General features: G+C 56.6%; 4 protein-coding genes across 4 annotated transcripts; 1 reads left to right on the top strand and 3 right to left on the bottom strand.

The window, feature by feature from the left end:
* Positions 1-1,110: 1,110 nt before the first annotated feature.
* Positions 1,111-5,434, bottom strand: GUITHDRAFT_163621 (hypothetical protein; the record flags this gene model as incomplete). Its single annotated transcript, XM_005831249.1, has 7 exons — positions 1,111-1,196; positions 1,244-1,295; positions 1,554-1,647; positions 1,938-1,976; positions 2,032-2,298; positions 2,346-3,053; positions 3,107-5,434. 7 exons carry the CDS (start codon positions 5,432-5,434, stop codon positions 1,127-1,129), a joined length of 3,558 nt encoding a protein of 1,185 aa, XP_005831306.1. The 3' UTR covers positions 1,111-1,126.
* A 733-nt stretch (positions 5,435-6,167) lies between these two features.
* On the top strand, positions 6,168-9,875 carry GUITHDRAFT_109777 (hypothetical protein; the record flags this gene model as incomplete). Its single annotated transcript, XM_005831250.1, has 13 exons — positions 6,168-6,473; positions 6,519-6,594; positions 6,811-7,024; positions 7,078-7,210; positions 7,279-7,325; positions 7,380-7,474; positions 7,686-7,750; positions 7,993-8,064; positions 8,511-8,556; positions 8,890-8,981; positions 9,185-9,238; positions 9,567-9,671; positions 9,849-9,875. The coding sequence occupies 13 exons, from the start codon at positions 6,168-6,170 to the stop codon at positions 9,873-9,875; spliced, it is 1,332 nt and encodes a 443-aa protein (XP_005831307.1).
* Positions 9,876-10,136: 261 nt separating this feature from the next.
* GUITHDRAFT_139868 (UDP-N-acetylglucosamine-peptide N-acetylglucosaminyltransferase) lies at positions 10,137-16,219 on the bottom strand (the record flags this gene model as incomplete). Its single annotated transcript, XM_005831322.1, has 10 exons — positions 10,137-11,546; positions 11,869-12,024; positions 12,356-12,560; positions 12,722-12,780; positions 13,064-13,129; positions 13,173-13,268; positions 13,518-13,571; positions 13,639-15,562; positions 15,734-15,950; positions 16,105-16,219. The coding sequence occupies 10 exons, from the start codon at positions 16,217-16,219 to the stop codon at positions 10,137-10,139; spliced, it is 4,302 nt and encodes a 1,433-aa protein (XP_005831379.1).
* Positions 16,220-17,050: 831 nt separating this feature from the next.
* Positions 17,051-17,950, bottom strand: AP1S (clathrin assembly protein). Its single transcript, XM_005831321.1, has 3 exons — positions 17,515-17,950; positions 17,271-17,449; positions 17,051-17,222 (listed from the first exon to the last, which is right to left on the bottom strand). Exons 1-3 carry the CDS (start codon positions 17,723-17,725, stop codon positions 17,157-17,159), a joined length of 456 nt encoding a protein of 151 aa, XP_005831378.1. The 5' UTR covers positions 17,726-17,950; the 3' UTR covers positions 17,051-17,156.
* Between the last annotated feature and the right edge of the window lie 4,639 nt (positions 17,951-22,589).

Raw genomic sequence — 22,589 nt, forward strand, 5'->3', positions numbered from 1 at the left:
TCTCTCCCTAATTTCCTCCTTGTCAGTCGTCGCTACCAGCGGAGGGGCGGTCCTGAGATCGCAAGACTGTGCGACGAAATGGACCCAGTGAGTTGTCTTCCTGTCCGCCGCTTCCCATCCTCTTGCGTTCCTGCCCTTCCTCCCTTCCTCCCTCTCCTTCTTATCCTCTGCTCTTTCGGATCTTATTGCCTCCTCTCAGTTTTTCATGTCCTTCTCCTCCCCTTCATTCACCCTCTCCTCCTTCGTTCTCTTGCCGTTTTTCTCTTCCCTTCCCACCCCCCCCCTCTCCATACCTCCCCTCTCTCCCACCTGCTCCAGTAGCTTCCACTGATTCTTTTGGCAGGCAGGTGGTACCAGATGCAGCAAAGGCAACTCAATGGACAGCGATAGACGGTGAGATCGGTGGTGGTGGTGGACGAGGAGGAGCGGTAGAAAAAGAGGAAAGAAGGGGAGGAAGCGACGAGAAAAGGGAAGCAGGCAACCAGGATGGGAGAAGGCGAAGGAGGAGGAGAGGAGATGGCGAGGGGCTGTGCAGGAAGAGAAGGCAGGGACGAAGAGAGGAGGAGGAAATGGAGACGGGCTGGTGGGATGTGTGAAAGACCAGGAAGGGGAGCGAGGGGAGGGGCTTGACGTGTGGGAGGGTGTGAGTGGGGTAGGACGAGGAGAAGGGGCTTAGAGCGCGGGGCGGGGGCGGGGCGGTGGTGGAGGAAGAGGAGAGTAACGGCAACGCGAGCAGGCAGGAGTGTCTCGCAGGAATCGGGCGCAGGTCTGCGGGTTCATCAGGTGAGAGAGCAGGACGGAGGAAGAGGAAGACTGAAGTTACAGCTCCAGACCAGCTGGACGACGATGATGACGATGACAATGATGATGATGACAACAAGCGCATTCGGATGGACTTCACCGTGAAGATCATGTGGAGTTACAGAGGCAGAGGCGGGAGCAGGAGAAGGGGAAGGAGCAGGAGCAGGAGCAGAGGAAGTGGCGATGAGAGTCATGGTGAGGTTCAAGGCTGCGAGCAATGAAGTGAGGAGGAGTGAGCAAGCAGGGTAACCAACAGGCTAGTCACTCAACCTGTTCACAACATACAACTTCTCCTCCTCCTCCTCCTCCTCCTCCTCCTCCGCTCTCATGAATCGAGACCCAGGGCGCTGGCAAGGCTCCTCCTCTCCTCCATCGACAGCCGCGGGCCCAGCTCCCTGCAAGTGAAGTCACTTGCTGGCAAGTGAGGAGTAGGAGGAGGTACGAGCAGAGCGTGAGGAGAGCCTTGAAGACATCTCCTCCTCCCTCCTTGCGCTCTGAAGATAACAGAAGTGAGAGACTGTAGGAGCAGGTGGGGGGCGAGATGAGAGGGGAGGAGGAGGAGGAGGAGGAGGAAGCAGGTACATCAGAACATAACGAGGAGAGCAGGAGTAGGAGGACACAGCATGAGGAGAAGGGAAGAAGGAAAACATGGGCAGGAGAAGAGGAGTGCAAGAGGAGGAGGAAGACGGGTAGAGCAGGAGAGAAGGGAGTAGAAGTTGTGAAGAGACGACGACGAACAGCGGGCATGAAACCTGAACGAGCCATCGCCTGGCTCACTGTTGGCTTGACCTCCTCCTTCAACGTAGTTCCTGCTCGCTGGCTGCTCGAACCGACTTGCCCGAACATCTGCCAGGAGTAAGAGGCAGGAGTGAGAGCGCAGGAGGGAGCGAGAGGCAGGACGAAGGAAGTAAGAATGAGCGAGGAAGAAGCAGAAGGGATGCAACAGGAGCACGGGCAGGAGCAGGACGGGAAAAAGGAGGAGGAGAAAGAGAGGAGATATTTTGGTGGTTTTTGGTGGGGGGTGGGGGGAAGAAAGAGGAGGAGAAGGAGGTAAACGAGAGGAGGGGAAGAGGAGGAGAAGGAGGTAAACGAGAGGGAGGGGTGGGGTGGGGGTGGGGGGGCGGAATGCTGCTAACATCGGGGTCGAACTCCTCGTGCTCCTGAGGAACAAACTCCTGCGCATCAAGACGCCTGAGGACCCGCAAACAGGCGGAGGGCAGCCGTACGCACCTCCCAAGGGTCCTCGTCGAGTTCGGAGCCAGCAGCCTCGTCCACCAGGACCACCTCTCCTCCTCGGATGAAGATCTCCTTCTTGTGCCAGACGTTGAGAAAGAACTCGCCCGCCATCCCCTTCTCGTGCGTCATGGGGAAGACGACGTAGGGAGAGTCTGCCGGGCTGAGCTGGAGGGTGAAGGGCAGGGACACATCCCGGTCCTTCCTGAAGTGACTGAAGGCGATCAGGTCACTTTTTCTCATCCTCGCTCCCTTCTCCACCACCTGCCCACTCAGCACGTCAGGTCGGGCAGGACCCTACAGATACTCACCGTCGACATCTTAGCGACGGCAAACCCGATGCCGGCCTCGTAGCTGTTGGGCACCCAGCTCGGGTCGTCTCTGTGTGCTCTAGAGTCCCGCTGGCTGAGGATGATGACGCAGGGGGTCTTCTCCTTGACAAACAGGTGGAACTGAGGGTTTGACAGCCATGCCGCCGGCTCCCGCGACGTGGGAGGGCCCATGGCGGTCCCTCGGTGGGGAGCTGGGGACTTGGTGGGCTTGAACCACTTGCCCTTCATCCTGGTGCAGCGCCAGGGGTCCTTGAAGATGCGGCAGATGGAGAGAGTATCGAAGAGGTTGAAGAAGTCCTGATCCCACATCCAGAAGCTCCCCTCCTCCCCGTTCCCTTCCTGCCCGCACAGCGACGCGACTCGGTCGTACTCCACCCACCTGTCGCTCTTGGGCGACCAGGGGCCCGTCCACGAGCCCTTGGGCCAGGGGTTTCTGATCTTGAGGAGGCGGAGGATTGAGTCCCGCTCATGCATCTTTTCGCCGATCTCGACCAGGTCCAGCTCCTTGCTGTCGATAACGGAGTAGCACTGGAGAGGTTCCAGCCCCATGTACCTCTCCCTCGCTCCTCTGTTGTTCTGGATGGCGCAGCCGACCAGCGACTCTGACTTGAGCAGCTGCACGATCTCCTTCCACAGCATCCCGTTCTTGATCCGAGCCTCCACGTCAGGGTCGGAGAACTTAAGTTTCTGCGGGAGGAAACGCGTCAGTGGGAGCGAGGAGGAGAGATCGTCGGCGGTACCTGCGGCAGCCCGCCTGTCAGGTCCTTGAGCGCGTACTGGACGCTTCCTTGGTACAGGAGCTCGTAGCAGCCATGAAGCTTCGCGTACGCCTTCTCGAGGATCGGCAGCCACAGTTCCGTGCCCTTCTGGGACCTGGAGAACAGGAAGTTTCCTTGCATCGTGGCAGGCAGCCTGTCGTCGACCGTCACGTTCACCCACTTCCCGTTCTTGTAGAAGCGGACGGTGAAGATCCCGCAGTTCTCGCAGCTGGGGGAAGAGTAGCCGACGAAGAGCTTGCGGACCAGCTCGGGCCGGGTGACCAGCATCGCAAGGGCCCCCACAAACCAAGAGTTCGCCAGCGCCCCCATGCACACGTGCGGGTGGATCACCTGCGAGTCCTTGGGGTACAGTTTGGGCCGCTCGGTCCCGAGTTTGACCTCCAGGCTGTCGTAGGAGATCTGGAACGGCCGCAGCCATCGGATGTTCTGTACCTTGTCATCGAGGGCCGCGAGCTGGACAGCAGCTGAGGGGTTCGAGGGGTCCATGAAGATCGACTGCTCCTCAGCTGGGAACTCAGCGTCGTAGTACCGGTACTCGTTGTCCGTGTCCTTGAAGATGACTGGCTCGCAGGTGACGTGGCGGTTGCAAAGCTCGAGGATATCAGGCTGCTGGAGTCGGATGACTGCCGGCTTCTCGATGAAAGCTTCCTCCGGGCCCAGGACAGTCTTGAGAAACTCGTCAGGTTCATCCTCCTCCTCCTCCTCCTCCTCCTCCTCCTCTTCCTCAGCCTCCTTGAGATACTCCAGGGCGGCAGACCCTGACATATGGATCTGCTCGATCTTGACGGGCTTGTTGCTTCTGACCGTGAGGTAGAACTTGCCGTCGACGTTGGGCGTGTGGGTCATGGCGATGACAGCGTAAGGGCCCCCGCTAGGGTCGAGCACGAGCGGGAAGACTTGCAAGCTGACGTCTCGATCCCTCTTGAATGGGTATCCCCTGGCCACGACGTCTCCAGCTCGGAGCGAGCTGTCGAGTCCGTTTTCTGACCTCTTGATAGCGTGCGCTATGGCGCCGACCGTCGTGACCAGGAATCCGATGGCGTTGTCGTATCGATTCCACTGGGCCTCGTGATGTATCTCCGACGACTTGTTGCCGTAGCACCTGGCATCCCACTGGGACATAGAGATAGAGAACTGAGTGCGAGTCGACACGGTGAGCTTGTAGATCGGGCTGGTCCACCACAAGTTGCGCTTGTCTGGGCAGCCGCCGCTGTTGAAGGCCGCCTCCCACCTCCCTCTGAGCAGCTCCTCCGACCAAGATGGCGGGAACCGGATGCAGATGAAGAGCATGTTGAAGTACTTGCTGAAGTCCTCAAACAGCATCCAGAACGTCCCGTCGTTCTCGGGGATGTAGTTGAGCATCCAGTCAGGAGCGTCCGGGTACCTCTCCCTCAGCTTCTCCCACTCCGGGGCGAAGTCGGCCCACCTTCCCGTCCACTCCTTCCTACCCCAAGGGTTCCTGACCTGGAGGAAACGGAGGTCGCGGTACTCCTTCAGGTCGACGATGCTGTACGCGTGCCCCTTCAGGATCCCCCCGTCGCTCTCCTGATGCCTGGCCTCCCCCTTGCTGACGGAGTAGCTGCAGCCACAAAGGCTATTCTGCTTCATCCAGAGCTTCAGTTTCTGCCACAGGAACCCGTTCTCGCACTCGTCCCGCGTCTGAGGATCCATCAGGTTGACCAGGTGAGGGTCACCTCCTGTGAGGTCCTTCAGTGCGTACGTCATCGCTCCTGTCTCCAGGTTCCTGTAGCACCTCCCATGCATCTTCGCGTACGCCTTCTCGATCAGCATCACCCAAATCTCGCACACGTCCTTGCAGCGCGCGTACAGCGGCTCCCCGCTCGGGCTGCAGGGGATCCTGTCGTCGATGCTGACGTACTTCCACCTGCCGTTCTTGTAGAACCTGATGGTATAGATCCCTTGCGAGCCATACTCCGTAGATGCGAACAAGTTCCTTAGCAGATCTCGGCGGGAGGCGACACAGGACAGGGCGCTCAAGAACCAGCAGTCGCCCAGCGCTCCCTGCACTACATCGCTCGGGTTGGCGCCATCGACGAACAGCTGCGGCTGCCGCCCATGTGCGAGCTTGGGGACGAACTCAGAGGGTCTCAGCCACTGAACCTCGTCAACTGGAACATGCCCTACAGGTGCCTCGGTCTGTACGAAGAGGGAGCGGGAGCTGGCGGGGAACTCAGGGTCGACGAACTTTCCGTCTCTTCCTCTGAACTGCTCCAAGAGCTCTCTCTCGCTCTTCCCGGTCTTCGGAACATACTGGATGCTCTTCATCATGGTCGCCCGCTGCCCCTATCCCTCCTTGAGTAATGTCCTTGGTCACAGGGTGCCCCTAGATTCTGCTGGTCACTGGAAGCTCGCTTAGCTACTCTGCTCCCTCGTCCTCTCCTCGTCCTCTCCTCCTTCTATCCTCTGCTCTGCTCTGCTCTGCTCTGCTCTGCTCTCCTCCTTCTGTCCTCTCCTCTGCTCTCCTCTCCTCTCCCGCTTCGTAGTTTCGTTATTTCAAACCGCCATTTCGTCCTGTATGAGCTCTTGCACCAGACTCCCACCCCCTTTCCATGTTGCAATACTCTCGAAGTACCCTCTAATACATAGTCATTTACACCCCTCTGTAATACCCCACCCCCTGGAGAGAAAGGTTTCCCGCGTCCTGCAAATCCTTGTGGAAGGCACGAGTCCGAGCATGGCGACAGGCGGCAGCTTCATGGGCATGCTGGATGCGCTTCCTCCTATGTAAGTGATGCACCTCCTCCTCCTCCCTCCTCCTCCCACATCCCTTGCTTCACCTCCCTTGCTCCCCGTTGATCCTCGCTCGTGTCCGCCTCGTCCTCTGCCTCACTCTTCGAAGCGCCCCTGCTTCCTGCATTCCAGTATTTATGCTCGCCTGCTCCCCAGCGAGGTTGTTGAGAGGTTGATGTGAGTGAGAGATCCTGTCCATGTCTTCTCATCTCACAGAGTCAACATCTTCGAAGCGGGCATGAGACGAAACTTGCGATTGACGAGCATGTCGATGTATAGGCCATGGGACGATTTCCTGAAGCAAGCTGCCCAAACTTGCGGTCTCCCTCTGGACCAGTTCAAGTACACAACAGCGCTCCTCCTCGGTATCCCCCTCGGCTACTTCCTCCGCTACAGCACGAAAGATCCCTGGAGATGCTCAGATGCCGAAAAGGCATCCGCCATCTCAACTCGGCACATGCTCTGCGCCATTATCGGGCTGATGGAGGTGGTCTACGTGTTTGGATGGGAGACGTTCCACTCTTTCTTCTCGACGACAGTCGCCTACATCCTGCTGCAAGTCGCTCCTCGTGACAAGGTCGACACGCTTCCTCCCTCCCTCTCCATCACATGAACATGTCAGGTGCACCTGTGGGTCACAGCATGGGCGATGGGTTACATGTCATGCGCTCACATCTACAGGATGATCGTGGACTTCGGTATGTAGACTCTGGAGGAGGAGGAGGAGGAGGAGGAGGAGGAGGAGGAGGAGGAGGAGGAGGAGGAGGAGGAGGAGGAGGAGGAGGAGGAGGAGGAGGAGGAGGAGGAGAGGCGAGGACGAGAGGCATTGGAGGGATGGGGATAGGGATGGGGATGGTGACGGCGAGGAAGAGGACGAGGACGAGGACGAGGAGGAGCTAAGACGTAGAGTGCAGGTGGATGGTCGATCGACTTCACAACCCCGCAGCTCCTCGTGACTCAGAAGTTGATGAACATCGCGTTCTCGCTCTACGATGGCTCAAGAGACGCCAAGAAGCTGACGGAGGAGCAGTCAAAGAGAAAGCTCACCGCCTGCCCGTCCGTGATGGAGATGTTTGGATACGTGTTCTGCATACACACACTGCTGGCCGGCCCTGCGACAGATTACAAGTGAGGCAACCAAGGTTGCTTGCTGTCTGTCCTGCTGACCGTTGACGCTGCAGTGATTATCTGACGTGGATTGACGGCTCGAAGCTTGCTGGAAAGAAGCCGAAGCCAACTTCAGCCATCCTGTTGAGGATTGTGGGAGCCATCGGCTGTGCCATCGCCTTCTCCGTTGTCTTGCCTTACTGCAATGTGAGTAGTGGAGGGAAGATACGACGAGGATGAGGATGAAGATCACGTTGACGATAATTGTTTCATAGATCGACGGACATGGAGATGGATCGTACCTGTCGACGAAATCATTCCTGTGAGCAATGATCAGTGCTGAGAGAGAAAGTTTTGATCGACTTGATCTTCGCAGATATGTTCTCCTGTGGAACAATTTCTCGTTCTGTCTCCTCCGTCATCGTTATTATTTCGCTTGGGTGCTCGGCGATGCCGGATGCAATGCTGCGGGTGAAATATTTCCTCACTCTACTCCCAATCCCCTCCACCTCCTCTACTTCCGCCTCCTCGTCCTCGTCCTCCTGCTCCTCCTCTTGCTCGTCCTCCTGCTCCCTGCTCCTGCTCGTCCTCCTGCTCGTCTTCCGCTCCTTTTCCTGCTCCTCATCATTAACTACAACTCCGCTCTCATTCTAGTGTTCTTTCCAAGTAACATGCTGAAAAGGTTTTGGATACAATGGAGAAGACAAGAATGGCAAGCAAAAGTGGGATGGAGTTTTGAATGTTGATGTAAGACGATGTGAATATGCTTGCTTCTCTCCTTTTCCCTCTCTCCCCCCTCCTTCCCTCATTCCCTCCTCCCCTCCTCCCTCCTTCCCTCATTCCCTCCTTCCCTCTTCCCTCTCCCCTTCCTTCGAATCTCTCTTTCCTCCTTTCTCCTCCCCTTCCTCTTCCTCCTCCTCAATAACCATTGTTCATCCTCTTCCTTCCTATCCCCTCGTCATGGAGTCTTCTTTCTTACATTTTTCCAGTATTTTGCCGTGGAGTTTGCACCCAACTTCAGGAGCGCAATGAACGGTGAGATCTTTTCCTGTTTCCGCAACGTGCACAGCAGCATATTCCCTTCATTCTTTTCCCTTCTCCCTTCTCCCCTTTCTCGCCCCCGACCGTCCTCCGCTCCTCCCCATCCCACTTCTGTTTCGAGTCGCTTTCCATCAAGCCCCCCCCCCCCCTTCACTCCATTACCTTTTCACCTCCTCCCTCCCTCCCTCCCTCCCTCACCTCCCTTCTTCCTCCCCTCCTCTCCCTCCATACTTCCCACCCTCCCTCTCTCCCTCTCCCTCTCCGTCTCCCTTCCCTCCCCCCCCCCTCACCTTCCTGCCTCCCTTCCTCCCTCCCTCCCCCCCTCTCCCTTATCATCTCCTCAGGCTGGAACAAGGCAACTTCCAACTGGCTTCGTCGCTGCGTCTACGAGAGAGTCCCCGCAAACTGGCGGCAGGCAAGTCGATCCCAGCTGGACTCCTGCTAATCTGACGCTCCGCACGTGCAGACTGCGACCTTCGGCATGTCGGCGGTCTGGCATGGCTTCTATCCGGGTGAGCAGAGGAGGAGGAGCAGCAGCAGAGGGAGAAGATGGGGAGGAGGAGCAAGAAGAGCGATGGGAGGAGGAGGAAGGATTGGGAGGTAGAAGGTATAAAAGGAAGAAGGAACGAGGGGAAGGGGAAGGGAGGCAGGGAGATCGGAGGAGAGGAGCAGGAAAGAGAGACAGAAAGGGTTAAGTGGACGAGAGAACTCGAAGTATTGAGGGCGAGAAGGAGGAAGAAAAGGGAAAGAGAGGAGGAGGGAGAGGAAGAGGAATAGATGGAGGTATATGTAAAGCAGGAGGAGAACGGAAGGTTTTGAGTGGAGAGGATTGATAGACATTTCAGGTTACTACTTCACGTTTATCTCCTGCGCTCTCTTCAACGAGGTCGCAAGACTTCTCCGCCGGCACGTCAGGCCGCTAGTCATTCCTACCAAGGTAAAGGGAGAGGAAGTGGAGGAGGAGAGAAGAAGAAGACGACGAGGACGAGGACAAGCAGTGAAAGGAGGAGGACGAGGAGGAAGACAATGAGGACGAGGACGAGGACGAGGAGAGGAAGGAGGAAGAGGAAGAGGGAAAAAGTTTGCGGAGAGACGTTGAGGAAGGAGAATGGGTCAAGTGAGGCACTGACGGTACGACAGGAAGCGGAGAAATCCTTGAATGCAACTCTCTATCACATTTCCTCGAGTGTGTTGGTAAGCAAGAGGAGGAGGAGCAGGGAGAGGGAGGGAGAAGGAGGAGAATCAGGGTAGTAGTGATGGCTGCGTAATGAAGGATGAAGAGAGCAAGGTCTAAGACGAGGACGAGTACACGGAGGAGGAGGAGTTTAGAGTATTTAACATGTATGCAGACTCTTTCTTCCCTCAACTACCTGGCGACACCCTTCCTGGTACGCTCCTCTCCTCTCCTCTCCTCTCCTCTCCTCTCCTCTCCTCTCCTCTCCCTCCCTCCTTCCTTGTCTTCTTTCCTCTCTGCACTTCACTGCTTCTTCTTCCCTCGCCCTCCTCCTGACTAGCTTCGCAGCTGCTCACTTTCCAGAAGAGCATCAACTACTGGTCCTACTGGTACTTCGCGCCTCACGTCGTCGCGCTGCTCCTCTACATCGCTGTCCCCATCGTCTTCAAGCAGGTTGCATTCTCCTCCTCCTCCTCCTCCTCCTCCTTTCTCCTTCCTTCCTCCTCCTCCTCATTCATCTCCCTGCTCTTTGCACCTACTTCATCCTCCTCCTCCTCCCTCCTCCGCTTCTGCATCTCCTTTCTTGCATGCCCTGCTGCCCCTCTCCACTCCTCTTACTCCTGCTGACAGCCCAAGGACGCCAAGAAAATGCAGTAACTTCCTCTTCGTACCCACCTCCTCAGTTTTTCGAAATTTTATTGTCAAGAAGGAGAAAAACTCTGTTCCTCCTCCTCCTCCTCCTCCTCCTCCTCCTCCTCCTCATCATCATCATCATCATCATCATCACCGTCAACCCTCCATCTTCTTTCCCTTCATCCTAACAAATCCTCTTCCATCTCTATACATATTGTCTTCTCCGTCCTCCTTTTCTCCTTCTCCCTCTCACCTCTCCTCCTCCTCCTCTTCCTTCCTGGCTGCTCACTCCCTCTTGCTGACGACGATATGGAACTTCCTGTCTCCTGGCACTCCACTCGAGCCATGCGGATGTGCGAAAGAAACTTCAGCCGCCATTCTCAGCGCACGCTCCTGGTTCCTGACCCAAAGTCCGGTATCGAAGAGAGGAGCAAGGCGCTTTCCTGCTCTCACGCACTCCTTCCTCCTCCTCAGCCCCTTCTTCCCCTTGGCCAGCGCTACTGCCAGCTCCGCGTACTCGTCCTCTGTCCTCACGGTAGTTTCCTCGCACCCTATCGCCCTGTTCAAGGACGCTGCCACTCGAGACCCCATCTTGTCTCCGGGGATAGTGAGCAAGGGGGTCCCCGACCAGAGGACGTCGCAGCCCGTGGAGTGTGCGTTGTAGGAGGGAGTGTCGAGGAACAGGTCAGCAGCAGCCTTGACGTACAGATGCTCCTCCTCGTTGTACCCCTGCACCACATGCACTCGCTCTTCCTCCACTCCCAGCTGCCTCGCCCTCGCCTTGAGGTTCAGCTCTGCGTCCCTCGAGTGGATCTTGATCAGCCACAGGTGCGCCCATGGCGCGTTCCGCATCGCCTCCATCCAGGTATCCCAGATGTCCGGCTCGATCTTGTGGAGCTGGTTGAAGGCGCCGAAGAGGAAGGGGATGTCCGGGGGCAGCGATCCGTACGCTAGCCTCCTTGCCTTCTCTACCCCCTCCACTGCCACGTCATCTCTCAGCGAAGCATAGGTCTGCCTGTGGTCGTTGACGAAGAAGCAGTCAGGCATGTACAGCAGCTTCTCCACGTAGTGCCCCTCGTACTCGGGCGGTGAGCTGATCCTGTCCGTCATGTGTGCAGTATGCTCCGCTCCCCCCATGGTCCCCGCGTAACCCTCGTGCATCAGCTGGACAGGAGCTGGCCTTCTCGCCATGACCACCGTCACTGCGTCGTTTCCTCTCGTGTGCCCAGCAAGGTTGATCAGCACGTCCACTTCGTCTCTCGCGATCCTCGACGCTACTCCCGCCGTCCCCTCCTGAGCGAGTACCACGTGCAAGTCGACGAATCGCTCCACTGAGGACTCGATCTTGTTCCTCCACTTGCTGCCGTCGTTGGCATTCAGGCAGTAGCAAGTTACCCTCGTCCTCCTCCTGTCGTGCAGCCCGTACACGTCCTGCATCCTCTTGGCGACTGGGTGGTCCTTGAAGTCGGCGGAAAGGTAGCCCACTCGCAGCCTCCCATCGGCAGCGGGAATGAAGACGGAGGAAGGGATCGGAATGGGTTGGATAGTACCCTCCTCGCTGAGGACCTTGTTGGTGTAAGTGATCGCGACTTGCTTCATGAGCTCAGCGGAGAGAGGACGGTAGAGGACGGCCTGCAGGGGCTGAACGCAAAGGTGGCGGGGGATGGGCCGACGGGGGTCAGTCTCCTCTTGTACCTGGAACAGAAGTTAGGTAGAGGCTGCTGAGGGAAGGAGAGGAAGAAGAGAGAGGAGAGGGGGGGAAGAGGAAAGATGAGATGAGAGGTAAATGGAGATTTGAGTGTGACATGCTGCGTCTCTGGTGAGGAGCAACAAAGAGAAGCAGAGACAGAAGGAGTGGAGAAGTACATGAAGCGAGAAAATAATGCGAGAGGGAGGAGCGAGTCACGAGGAGAGAGGAGGAGAGAGGAGGAGAGAGGAGGAGAGAGGAGGAGAGAGGAGGAGAGAGGAGGAGAGGAGGAGAGGAGGAGAGGAGGAGGAGGAGAATCAAGTTTTGTACCATCTTCACCAGCCTGTCGAACTCAGCGTGGTAGTTCTGCCAATCGCACGCAAAGAGTTTGGTGTAGACGAGATTACAGAAGATGGTTGGGACATGCGGGAGGTAGAGTGCGCTGAGAGTGTAATGCTCGATCGACTTGGTTATCTTGTGTGCGTCCTTGTGGGAGGGCAAAATCAGCAGCGATAATCATGCCCATCACATCTCCATCATCTTCTCTATCTTCAATTCTCAGCTCCTGCTCCTGCTCCTGCTCCTCCCTTTTCCTGCTCCTCCTCCTGCTCCTCCTCCTCCTACTCTTCTCCTGCTCCTGCTCCTGCTCCTGCTCCTCCATCACCACCAACACCACCACCAACAACATCTCCATCATCATCACCATCACTCTCATCAGAACCGTCCTCTTCTCCTCTCCTGCCACCTTCCTCTTCACATGACCCCTTCCTCTCTCCTCCTTTTCCTCCCTCCTTCCTCCCTCCTTCACCTCCCTTACCTTGTACATGTCTCCGAACTGCCCATGGCACATGCCGCATTGCGGATCAACCTCTATGGACTTTTCGAACAACTTGGTCGCTTGCTCGATGTAGATTTGATCCTCCGGCACTTTCCCGTAAGAGCGATGGCCGATGGAAACCTGATAGGCCGCCAGGATCGAGGTGGCCCAGTAGGAGTAGGCAAGGGCTACCTCCCCAAGCTCGCTGCCAGCAACGCGTCAGGGGATGAGAAGATGGAAGGTGGGGAGTAGGAGCAGAGGCAGCAGCTGTGGCAGGAGGAGGAGGGGGAGGGGGAGGGGGAGGAGGAGGAGGTGGCAGGGGGGGAGGAGGAGGCAGGGGCAGGACAGTGTCACTGCCTGACTAACCTGATCATTTTCTTGTAGACCTCCTGCTCTGCTGCAAACTGCCCTCGGGCGTGCTGGACCTGCCGCAAGCATTAGCCAAGAGGAGTAAAACTGAGGTGAAGGCAAAACAAGAGGAGGGAGACGGCGAGAGTGAGATAGAGCAGAGAGAGGTAGAGACGAATGTGGAAGGCGAGAGAGGAGGGGGAGGAGGTGGTGGTGGTGGTGGTGAAGGAGGAGGAGGAGGAGAAGGAGAAAGGGGAAGGGAGGAGGAGGAGGAGGAGGAGGAGGAGGAGGAGGAGACAGAGTAGCGCATTCCTGCCCGAGGTCGAGTCGGAACTGCGGCTCTAGCGGCTCAAATTTTACAGCTTGCTCGAAGTTCTCCACCGACTTCTGCAGGTCCCCCATGTTTGACAGGACGGAGCCCAGCCCCTGCCGCATCGTCATGCTGCCGCACGCAATTCTTCGGGTCAACCGCGTACGCTCGCGCAAAGTCAGGTTTGACTCGGATGCACTCGGTGAAGGAGTCCCGCGCCTCTCCCAGCCTCCCGAGGTCCTGCAGGGCATACGCCTGGCATTCCAGCTCAGCTCCCTTCCTCCCGCTCCACCACCGGCAACACTATCACCACCTCTACCACTATCTCCTCCTCGTCCTCGTCCTCGTCCTCGTCCTCGTCCTCGTCCTCGACCTCGTCCTCGTCCTCGTCCTCGTCCTCATCACCATCCTGATCATACCCCTCCTTCTGATTTCCCCAAATCTCCTGAATCTCTCTCCTTCAGTTATCTCCTCTTCCTCTCTGACATGAAATGTCTACAACACCTCAATCTCAACCTCCTCCTCTTCCACCACGTCCTCCTTCACCACCACCTCCTCCTACCATGTTGAGGTAAGCTTCTGGCCACTTCCCGTCCATCTTCAGCCCCTTCCTGTACGCCTCCACCGCCTCTTCGTGCTTCCCCTGCCGCTGCAGAGCAACGCCCATATTGATCAGGATTGCAGCGTTCGGACGGAGCTCGTTGGCTCGTTCGTAGGCCTTGGCCGCCTTGTCCAGCTGCTCGTCCGACAGGTACGCAGCTGCCAGCCACTGCCAGGCCTCGACGTCAGCTGGAGTCATCCTAGTCGCCTCCTCGAAGCAGACAGAGGACAAGCGGAGGCGTCGGAACTGCTGCTGGAGCTCGTGACCGACGTCCTTGAGCATTCTGTTGTCTCCATACTTGGGCGAGGGGCAAGAGGAGGGAGGAGGAGGGAGGAGGAGTGGATCTTTGCTGCTCAGATCGATCTCGATCGATCCCTGTCCCCTGTCCTCTCCCAGAGCTCTTTTCACCTCCTGATCGAAACGATGCAGGTCACCTTGCCTCCTGACCAGGTAGACGTAGCGAGCAAGCTTGAGGACGAGGTGCTGCTGAATCCATACCACCATGTAGTGATCACCCATCCTCCACAAGTCAGACAGGGGGAACTCTAGGTAATCTTCGGCGACCATCCAGACTCTCTTGAAGACAGCGCTCAGAGTTGAGACGATCGGCTCGACATGCTGCTTGGTTCGCTTCTTGTGCAGCCAGACGACAAACACGCAGTTCTTGTTCAGTTTCGCAGCAGGGCCCTTGCTGAACAGAAGGGGAAGGCGAGAAAGACAATCGTCTCTTTCCTCCAAACACCAGCTGGGCACGTGCAGGGCAACGCACTGGGAAGCGACATGTTTGATGTTTATCCTGTTCGCAGCTTCTCTGACGTAATGATTCTCTCGCACTCCCTTTCGCAGCGCCTTCTCAAGGTACAGCTGGTTCACAGGATGCTCATACCCTCCAAACTTGTGCGAGAATTCCTTGATAGTGAGCAGCGGGATCTGATTGACTTTGTCTCGGAGGTACATTAGTTCGTCTTCGTCCACCTGCCCCCCAGCTCCCTTGATCGTAAGGATGATCGCGTCAGCGTAAGAACCCGTCCGCTCCTTGGCCTCACTTGCGTTCATCATGTACAGCATGGCCGACGGCCTGATGTTCTCCAGCGGCACCCGGTCGTTCTCGGGAAATGAGCTCTCGAAGACACCATCAGGAAAGCCGCTCTCTAGCGCCTGCACGTCCAGGAACGAGTCAACGGTGCACCTGTACATGTCCTGGTCGATGTCTGCCAGCACGATGTCCTCTCCTCCGCAGTACATGCGAGGTAGGATCAGGGCTCGTCCCATGACCCTCGCTATGGACAGTGCTTCCTTCAGTCTGTCTACCTCCTCCCACACGTTCACCGTCCCTTCCAGCGGCTCGTACGTCAGGTAGAGCCTTCTCTTGGCATACCTCTCGTCTGGATCAGACATCCATAGGAGGTGCTCCCTGAACCTGTGAACTTTCTGAACGTGTGTGTTGCCGTCGCCCTGCCCATCGGCCCAGTTGTTGTGAACGGCAACCAAGTCAGCGCCGCTCCTCTGCCCCAGCATTCGCATAAAATAGACCCAGCCATTCGAAACCCTCGCAGGGTCCATGATACTGAAAGTCAAGGACTCAGCGGTCCTCCGCTCCCAGTTGGAGATAGCCGTGTTGTAGGCATCCTGATCCATCTTGTCGGGACGAGACGCAAGGAGGCGGACTACTTCCCTCATGAACGCGATCGTGGTCGGGTGCGGGGACATGTATGCGAAACCGCTGTTGACGAAGTAGGGAGTGTTTCCCATGGCGTAGTCGAAGTGAGCATCAGACATCAGGTTCAGGTGGCTGCCGACAACCTCCGGCACGGAGAAGGGATCTTTGAACCAAACAACATCCGCGTCGCTGAGGAGGAGATGGAAACCGAGCTCGAGCACGCGCAACGTCAGCGTGGGTTTGAGATGAACGATCTTCTTGAAGGGATCAGACCCGAAGTCGGTGGCCCTGCCAAGAAAGGAGAAAAGAGAAGTTACAAGTAGAAGAGAAGAGAGAAGAACAAGGGAAGCGGAGAGAAAGAGACGCAGATAGGAAGAGGAGAGGCAACGCAACAAACGAGAGGATGGTACGAACTTCAAGATGGTGGTACATCTCAGGGTAGGAAAGGTTAAAGACTACCTCTTGTCTATCTTCCCTTCATCCAACCTGGGATCATAGAAGACGTTTGCCTCGCCCTTGAGGGACGAGTACGCCTCGGCATCAAGGGCGAAGATGACATAGTTGTCCACCCCGACACTCCTTACATGATGCAGCCAGTTCATGCAGTAGTTCAAGTATCCGCTGTTTGAGAAGGTGATAGCAATCTGCTTCTTTGAGTTGGAGTATTGCTCGAGAGCTGAGGGAAGGTAAAGAAACCAGTGAGAATGCTACACAGTTATGCCATCACGAAGCAGAGGGAGTGGGCAGAGTTGCAGCACAAACACGATTCACGAGGGAAAAAAAGGAGAATTGAAGCACAGAAGACTGTCATCGAGTATCGAGGTTCTTACCTGAGCGAAGCTGCGCGTCCACCTCTGCCAACACATCCTCCGCTTTGACCACACTGCTCGCCATGCAGGCAAGGCAGAACAAGGAAACCAGGACCCTTAGTGACTTGCTCGTCATGGAAGATAGGACCCAGAGGGCCTCTTGAACTTGTCCCTTGCTCTTCCCGCCTTCTATCCAGCCTTCTTCTGCTCTTCCTCCCTCCCTTGTCACCTCATCGCCCTCCCTCCCTTGCCATCTTCAGGCAGGATCCTGTCCCACGTCCTTCTGAAGTGAATGTGACATTTGGGGCAGCACCATTCATCTAGAAAAACTAATCAGTCTAAAAATTACTGTCTTTGACTGTGCTAGTATCATAGTATCAGTGCCACGGGCCGGGCCCAACTTGCCGGGTTGACTCACTGCAGACTCCCGCCGGCCCGGCAACCTTCACTGAGATCCGTTCGAAAGTTCCACACAACTGGCACTTTGAATGATTTGGTGAGTTCAAATGAAGTTCGTGCGACTCATACTACAGTGCTTGCTTGTTTTCAGAACGTTATACCACGCCCAAAGCTGTACGGCGTTGTGATGAAATCTGCTTTCTGTCTCTGCACCAATTGTAACATGGTACCTTTGATGCAGATATTCAAGCTTCTTGCCAGTCAAGATCCGGATTCAACATGTACGTATAGGTAAGAATTTCTGTACATGTATAAACCTCGACGAAAGAAGGCCGGTAAATGTTGAGCTGTGCGATTGAATTTTATGATCTTTCCAACTCTCTTCGATCCTTGACCTTCATTCTGTCGTGAGTCACTCAGTCAAAACTTGCAAGGGTCGGTCAACCTGTCCGCTATGCACTACAAATGACGCGATGAGTCAATAGTGTCTGTTTCACATGGCTCCTGCATCGACACGATCGATCGGTGCGGGCGCGCAGAGGGAGACAGGAATTCGATAGCGATATTTCGATAGAATCGACAATAAACATCATCTTTGCATTTAAACATCATCTTATTTGCATGATGTTTATTGAGGAGCAATGATAGGCGAGAAAATTTCATCATGCCTTCCCTCACTGCATGTCTTTGTCTGTTCCCTCTTCACATACGGCATCTTGTTCGGTGATCAACTTCAGAATCTGGGCAAGATGTCAGTGAAAAGTAAAATTTACAGGTGACGGTGGGACCGCTTTCTTGCTTGTTTCCTGCTGCTCTCCCGCAATCAACAGCTCGTCGAGGATATAGTAGGCTTTGTGGAAATTGAAGATCAGGTCAAGCTCGCAGACATTCCCGAAGTATCTGTCAAGGACTTCGACAAACTGATGAATTACTTCTAAAGTGATGAGCTCGTTGTCCGTCTTATCAACTGCTCAAGTATCATTCACAACGATCAAGGTGGGGGATAAAGAAGATCTTTGTGTGTTAGCTCACCGCATGTGATGAAGAACAAGCTTGCATATCGCTTGTAGATCAGCTTGTACTCCCTCCACTCCAAGAAGTTGCAAAGCTTCTGGGGGCGGCTAAGGCACATTTGAGAGACCTCTCTGATCATTTTTTTCTTGTCCTTGTCGCTGTACGTGGTGTACCATTTCGACAACCTGCACTTTCCTTGACGGCTGACGAGGAGGAAAAATTGTATCATTCTGGTGGAGAGTGTACAAGGCCAAGAGAGAAAATCTCTTTGTTTCAACAGACAACTTCACACGGTTTGCAGGTGGAATGCGAGTCTTGTCGATCCTGTGCCAGAGCAAGGAGGCGAGAACGATGAGGTGGAGAAGTCAAAGAACAGAGGAAAGGAGAGGAGAGACGCAGGCTGTGAGACGAGCGGGAACGACAGGAAGAGGCGAGGGGGGGGGGGAGCGGCGACAGGAGCGGCGCTGGTCTGCGAGCTGGTTCGATGTGGCGGTGAATGAGGGCGATGAGGTGGCGATGACCGGTGGATCCAACGTGGGGCCGGTCGGGCCCGGCCCGGCGCCCGTACACTGACCGGAACGTGCTACGGCCCAGTCACTCCGCGGTTCGGCGGGCGGCCGCCGGGCCCGGGCCGGCGAATGAGACGCGGCGTGTCACTCGCAGGTCACGGGGCAGCCGCTGAGACATTATTGTACGCTCGCGGCAAGCTACGACTTGGAGGGTGTCGCTGCTCTAAATTTCACTAGGAGGAGGGAAGGGAGGGGGCGAGAGAGGGAGGAAAGGGAGGGAGGGAGGGAGGGAGGGAGGGAAGGGAGGAAGGGAGGGAGTGGGTTACAACTCAGACATCGCTCCCTTTCAGCCACTGCCTGCTAACCAGGGGAGGGGAATTTCCTTTCGTTTACCTTCAAGGCTTCATTCTTCCTTACCCCTCCCACTACCGCCGGATAGCACAGGTACCCTGCCGGACACGCCCTGCCGGGCATGGCACGGAAGACGTCCGCCGGGCTGCAGTAGCGAACCAACCGGACACGCCGGCACAGCCGTGGCCCCATGGCATGATGGGCCCATCATAACGAGCCGCCTGAGCGGGTGCAGCTTTCGAGGAGACAACAATAGCTTCCGGACATCACAGTTTTCAATACATAGTCGTGTTGGGCATGGAATCTGGTTTGACTGGTAACGTAGACGGTTGCAAGTGGTTGACACGGCGATTACATATGACATGGCATTGATGCCTGAATTGCACTCTCAACCTCTGTAGCTCTGTACGCTGCCATGCAAGCAACTGTATCAATGGTGTGCAGATAGAGCTTGTGCGTCCCTGCCCCTTCAATTTCTTCGACCTCCTGCTGCATCCCCACTCCTGCTACAAACAGACTGATCCGCTCCGGACACACCAGCCACGTCGCCCAGGGTGATGCCATATTTTCGCCGAGCGAGAGCGATGCTGGCAGCGGTAGGGGCGCGGGGCCTGGTCGTCAGCAGCACTGTCAAGTTGGTGACTTGGTCTGGATCGGAGCACCTGGGTACTCAGACGCTCCACCTGCAGGAGCCGCGAGATCAGGAAAGACGGTAAGGCTCCATGCGTGGCTGATCCTCTTGCAACGATGGAGATCGAGCAAGGTGTCGTCTGACTTGATCGCCTTGACGGTTACAAGCAGCTGAGGATGTGACATTGTAGGCATGAAATGACAGTGTGCAGCTACGAGCGAAGACGCATGCTTGTGTGATGATAGTCTGATCTTGAGTTTACTCCCAAGCCTCTGCTACAGCCTTGTACTCTCTCTCGCAGCTAGGTCTCCCTCCCCTAGCTCCCCCGCTCCTGCCACAAACAGACTGATCCGCTCCGGACACACCAGCCACCCGTCCTCGCTGTAGCCGCTCCCGCCCCTCCTCCCTCCCTCTTCCTGCTCGCGCTCCTCCTCCTGACCGCCATGGGTCGCCCCCCCGCCAGGCTGAGGGTCTTGCTGCGCCGCTGGTCCGGGAGCGCGGAGGCGGCTGGTGGTGCTGGCCCAGGTCCGGCGGTTCCAGATGTCTCGGACGGCCTTGGGGGTGATGCCGTACTTGCGAGCGAGAGCGACGCTGGCAGCGGTAGGGAGCCAGGGCCGGGAGGGAGGATGGGAGAGGCGGAAGAGGAAGATGTCGCGCGCGATGAGAGAGTCGATGCGGGCGCGAGGCCTGCCGGGAGGAGAGGGAGGAGAGGGAGGAGAGGGAGCAGTGGGAGGAGAGGGGGCAGAGGTAGCAGAGGGAGCAGAGGCAGTAGGGGGGGGAGGAGGGAGGGACATGAGGTGTGAGGAGCGTGCGAGGGAGGGAGGGAGGGAGTTGCCTTGAAAGAGTCAAGCCCGACTGCAAATCGCAACCTTTGAGACCAAGCGGTCGCATTAGATATGGTGGACTTAGAGGGCATCGTTTGAAATTGACCACAATAGATATTTAGGTGGTCAAATCTCAAACGTTGTTAATTTCAGTCGTCCAGAGTAGGCCTGATAGATATAAGCGTGACGGTCACGGCACCGAACGACGTGCTAGACGAACTTGAAGCTTTTCGCTGGGAGCGCAGGGAAATGACTCCTTTTAAACGCCTCCAGCCTCTCCTCGCTTCAAGCGCACCCTCCCGTCCCTGCCCCAGCCCTCCCCTCCCAAGCGCACGTATACTCCTGTCTCATCCTCCGTCTCCTCGTGCCCAGCGGCTGCCTCGATGACCTGCGTACCCTCTCACCCCTTGCATGTCCCTCTGCGGCCTGCGGCTCCCGTCGTCTGCCGGTCGCGACAGCTCGCGGCTATCCGAGCTTCCATCAGGCTCATCATGGACAAGTCGACCGTCACGTCAGCCATGGGCGAGGAGATGCGGCTATAGCGGGCCCTCCCGCGCCTACCGGGCCTTGTTGCTCATACAGAGCTTGTAGGCGTTGGGGAGCGGGTCACCCATGCTAGATGACGCTGCTGCCCAAGGCATACGCCGAGGGGCGCAAGAGGCCTGACTGAGGGCGGCGAAGGATGCCGTGGCGTGTAGTCTGCTCTTGATTGTGCTGCATCACGCCCACACACACGCCCGCAACGTGGTGATCCTCGAGGCTTTACAGGATGAACCTTAAGCGTAGCTCAACAAGAGCTTGCGTCGGAGTCTCTCTACAAAGAGGAAAGCAGAGAGTGACAGGAGGAGATCTATTTCGCTCCATTCTCCTACAACAAACACAACAAGCCGACACACACTGATATGGCACAACAGATGTGGCGCACACACGAATGGAGAAGATGACCACCTAGTCCTAATGAGGATGATCCTTTTAAAGCTTCGAATGAGACAGGAGTACCGTCATGTGGCTGAGGGAGGTAGGGGTGCTCCGTCCTTTGAAGTTGACAAGCTTTTCTTCTCAGATGTGGAACATCCCTTCAGCACTTGGAGAGAAAACTTTGCTCTCTTGTAGGGAAGTGCCAGCTTGCCAGTGCTGCTGACGATGAGAGGGAAGAAGACGCGTCTCTGCACTATTGGCTATGGAGGCCACCGTTTGACGAACGAGGTTTTCAATGCCAAGCTCTTGCGTCCACATGTACAGCGGCTTGTTGCTCTTCAGCCTGTTCCCGGGTTGTCGCGAATAGGTCAGTTCCGAACACAAGTACGAGACAGCCCACTGTACATTCTTCTGTGTAAACCTTTGTCTGACTCGGGCGCAGCTCCTTTGAGCTCCGACACAACGATGTGAGATGTCAGATCAGCACGCGTTTACGCACAATGAGTTAGGTAGGAGATTGGCTGCTTGCTTGGATGCCAGGCTGACTGCAGGTAGCAACTCGATGATGGCGGCTGGTTTGCGGGAGGACGGTCATTGGATCTCAAAGACCTCTCCGTTGGCTTTGCAGCTCAAGAGGACGAGAGCTAGCATGATACAGACACCGTATAATGCAGGAGAGCAAAGATCGCATGCCCAAACCTCTGTAAGATGGAAGGACGAGGGTCCTTTCATGCTCGGTAGACAGGAAGCAAGCATACAGCACAGGCAGGTAGTAAGCCCGTAGGAAGGAAGACCGAGCAGAAACCGAGGTATGCGGAAGAAAAGACAGCGAAGCAAGAACCAGCACCTGCATGATGAGGCCGAGGAGACGGTAACGCTCTTGCGACGATGGAGATCGAGCAAGGTGTCGTCTGACTTGATCGCCTTGACGGTTACAAGCAGCTGAGGATGTGACATCGTAGGCATGAAATGACAGTGTGCAGCTACGAGCGAAGACGCATGCTTGTGTGATGATAGTCTGATCTTGAGTTTACTCCCAAGCCTCTGCTACAGCCTTGTACTCTCTCTCGCAGCTAGGTCTCCCTCCCCTAGCTCCCCCGCTCCTGCCACAAACAGACTGATCCGCTCCGGACACACCAGACACCTGAGGGTCTTGCTGCGCCGCTGGTCCGGGAGCGCGGAGGCGGCTGGTGGTGCTGGCCCAGGTCCGGCGGTTCCAGATGTCTCGGACGGCCTTGGGGGTGATGCCGTACTTGCGAGCGAGAGCGACGCTGGCAGCGGTAGGGAGCCAGGGCCGGGAGGGAGGATGGGAGAGGCGGAAGAGGAAGATGTCGCGCGCGATGAGAGAGTCGATGCGGGCGCGAGGCCTGCCGGGAGGAGAGGGAGGAGAGGGAGGAGAGGGAGCAGTGGGAGGAGTGGGGGCAGAGGGAGCAGAGGGAGCAGAGGGAGCAGTGGAAGGAAAGGGGGCAGAGGTAGCAGAGGGAGGAGAGGGAGCAGAGGGAGCAGAGGGAGCAGTGGGAGGAGAGGGGGCAGAGGTAGCAGAGGGAGTAGGGGGGGGAGGAGGGAGGGACATGAGGTGTGAGGAGCGAGGGAGGGAGGGAGGGAGGGTGTTGCCTTGAAAGAGAGTCAAGCCCGACTGCAAATCGCAACCTTTGAGACCAAGCAGTCGCATTAGATATGGTGGACTTAGAGGGCATCGTTTGAAATTGACCACAATAGAAATGGCGTTTGTTCGTAAACCTCTAGGAGGTGGTCAAATCTCAAACGTTGTTAATTTCAGTCGTCCAGAGTAGGCCTGATAGATATAAGCGTGACGGTCACGGCACCGAACGACGTGCTAGACGAACTTGAAGCTTTTCG

Source organism: Guillardia theta (assembly GCF_000315625.1).
Source record: "Guillardia theta CCMP2712 unplaced genomic scaffold GUITHscaffold_41, whole genome shotgun sequence".
NCBI lineage: Eukaryota > Cryptophyceae > Pyrenomonadales > Geminigeraceae > Guillardia > Guillardia theta.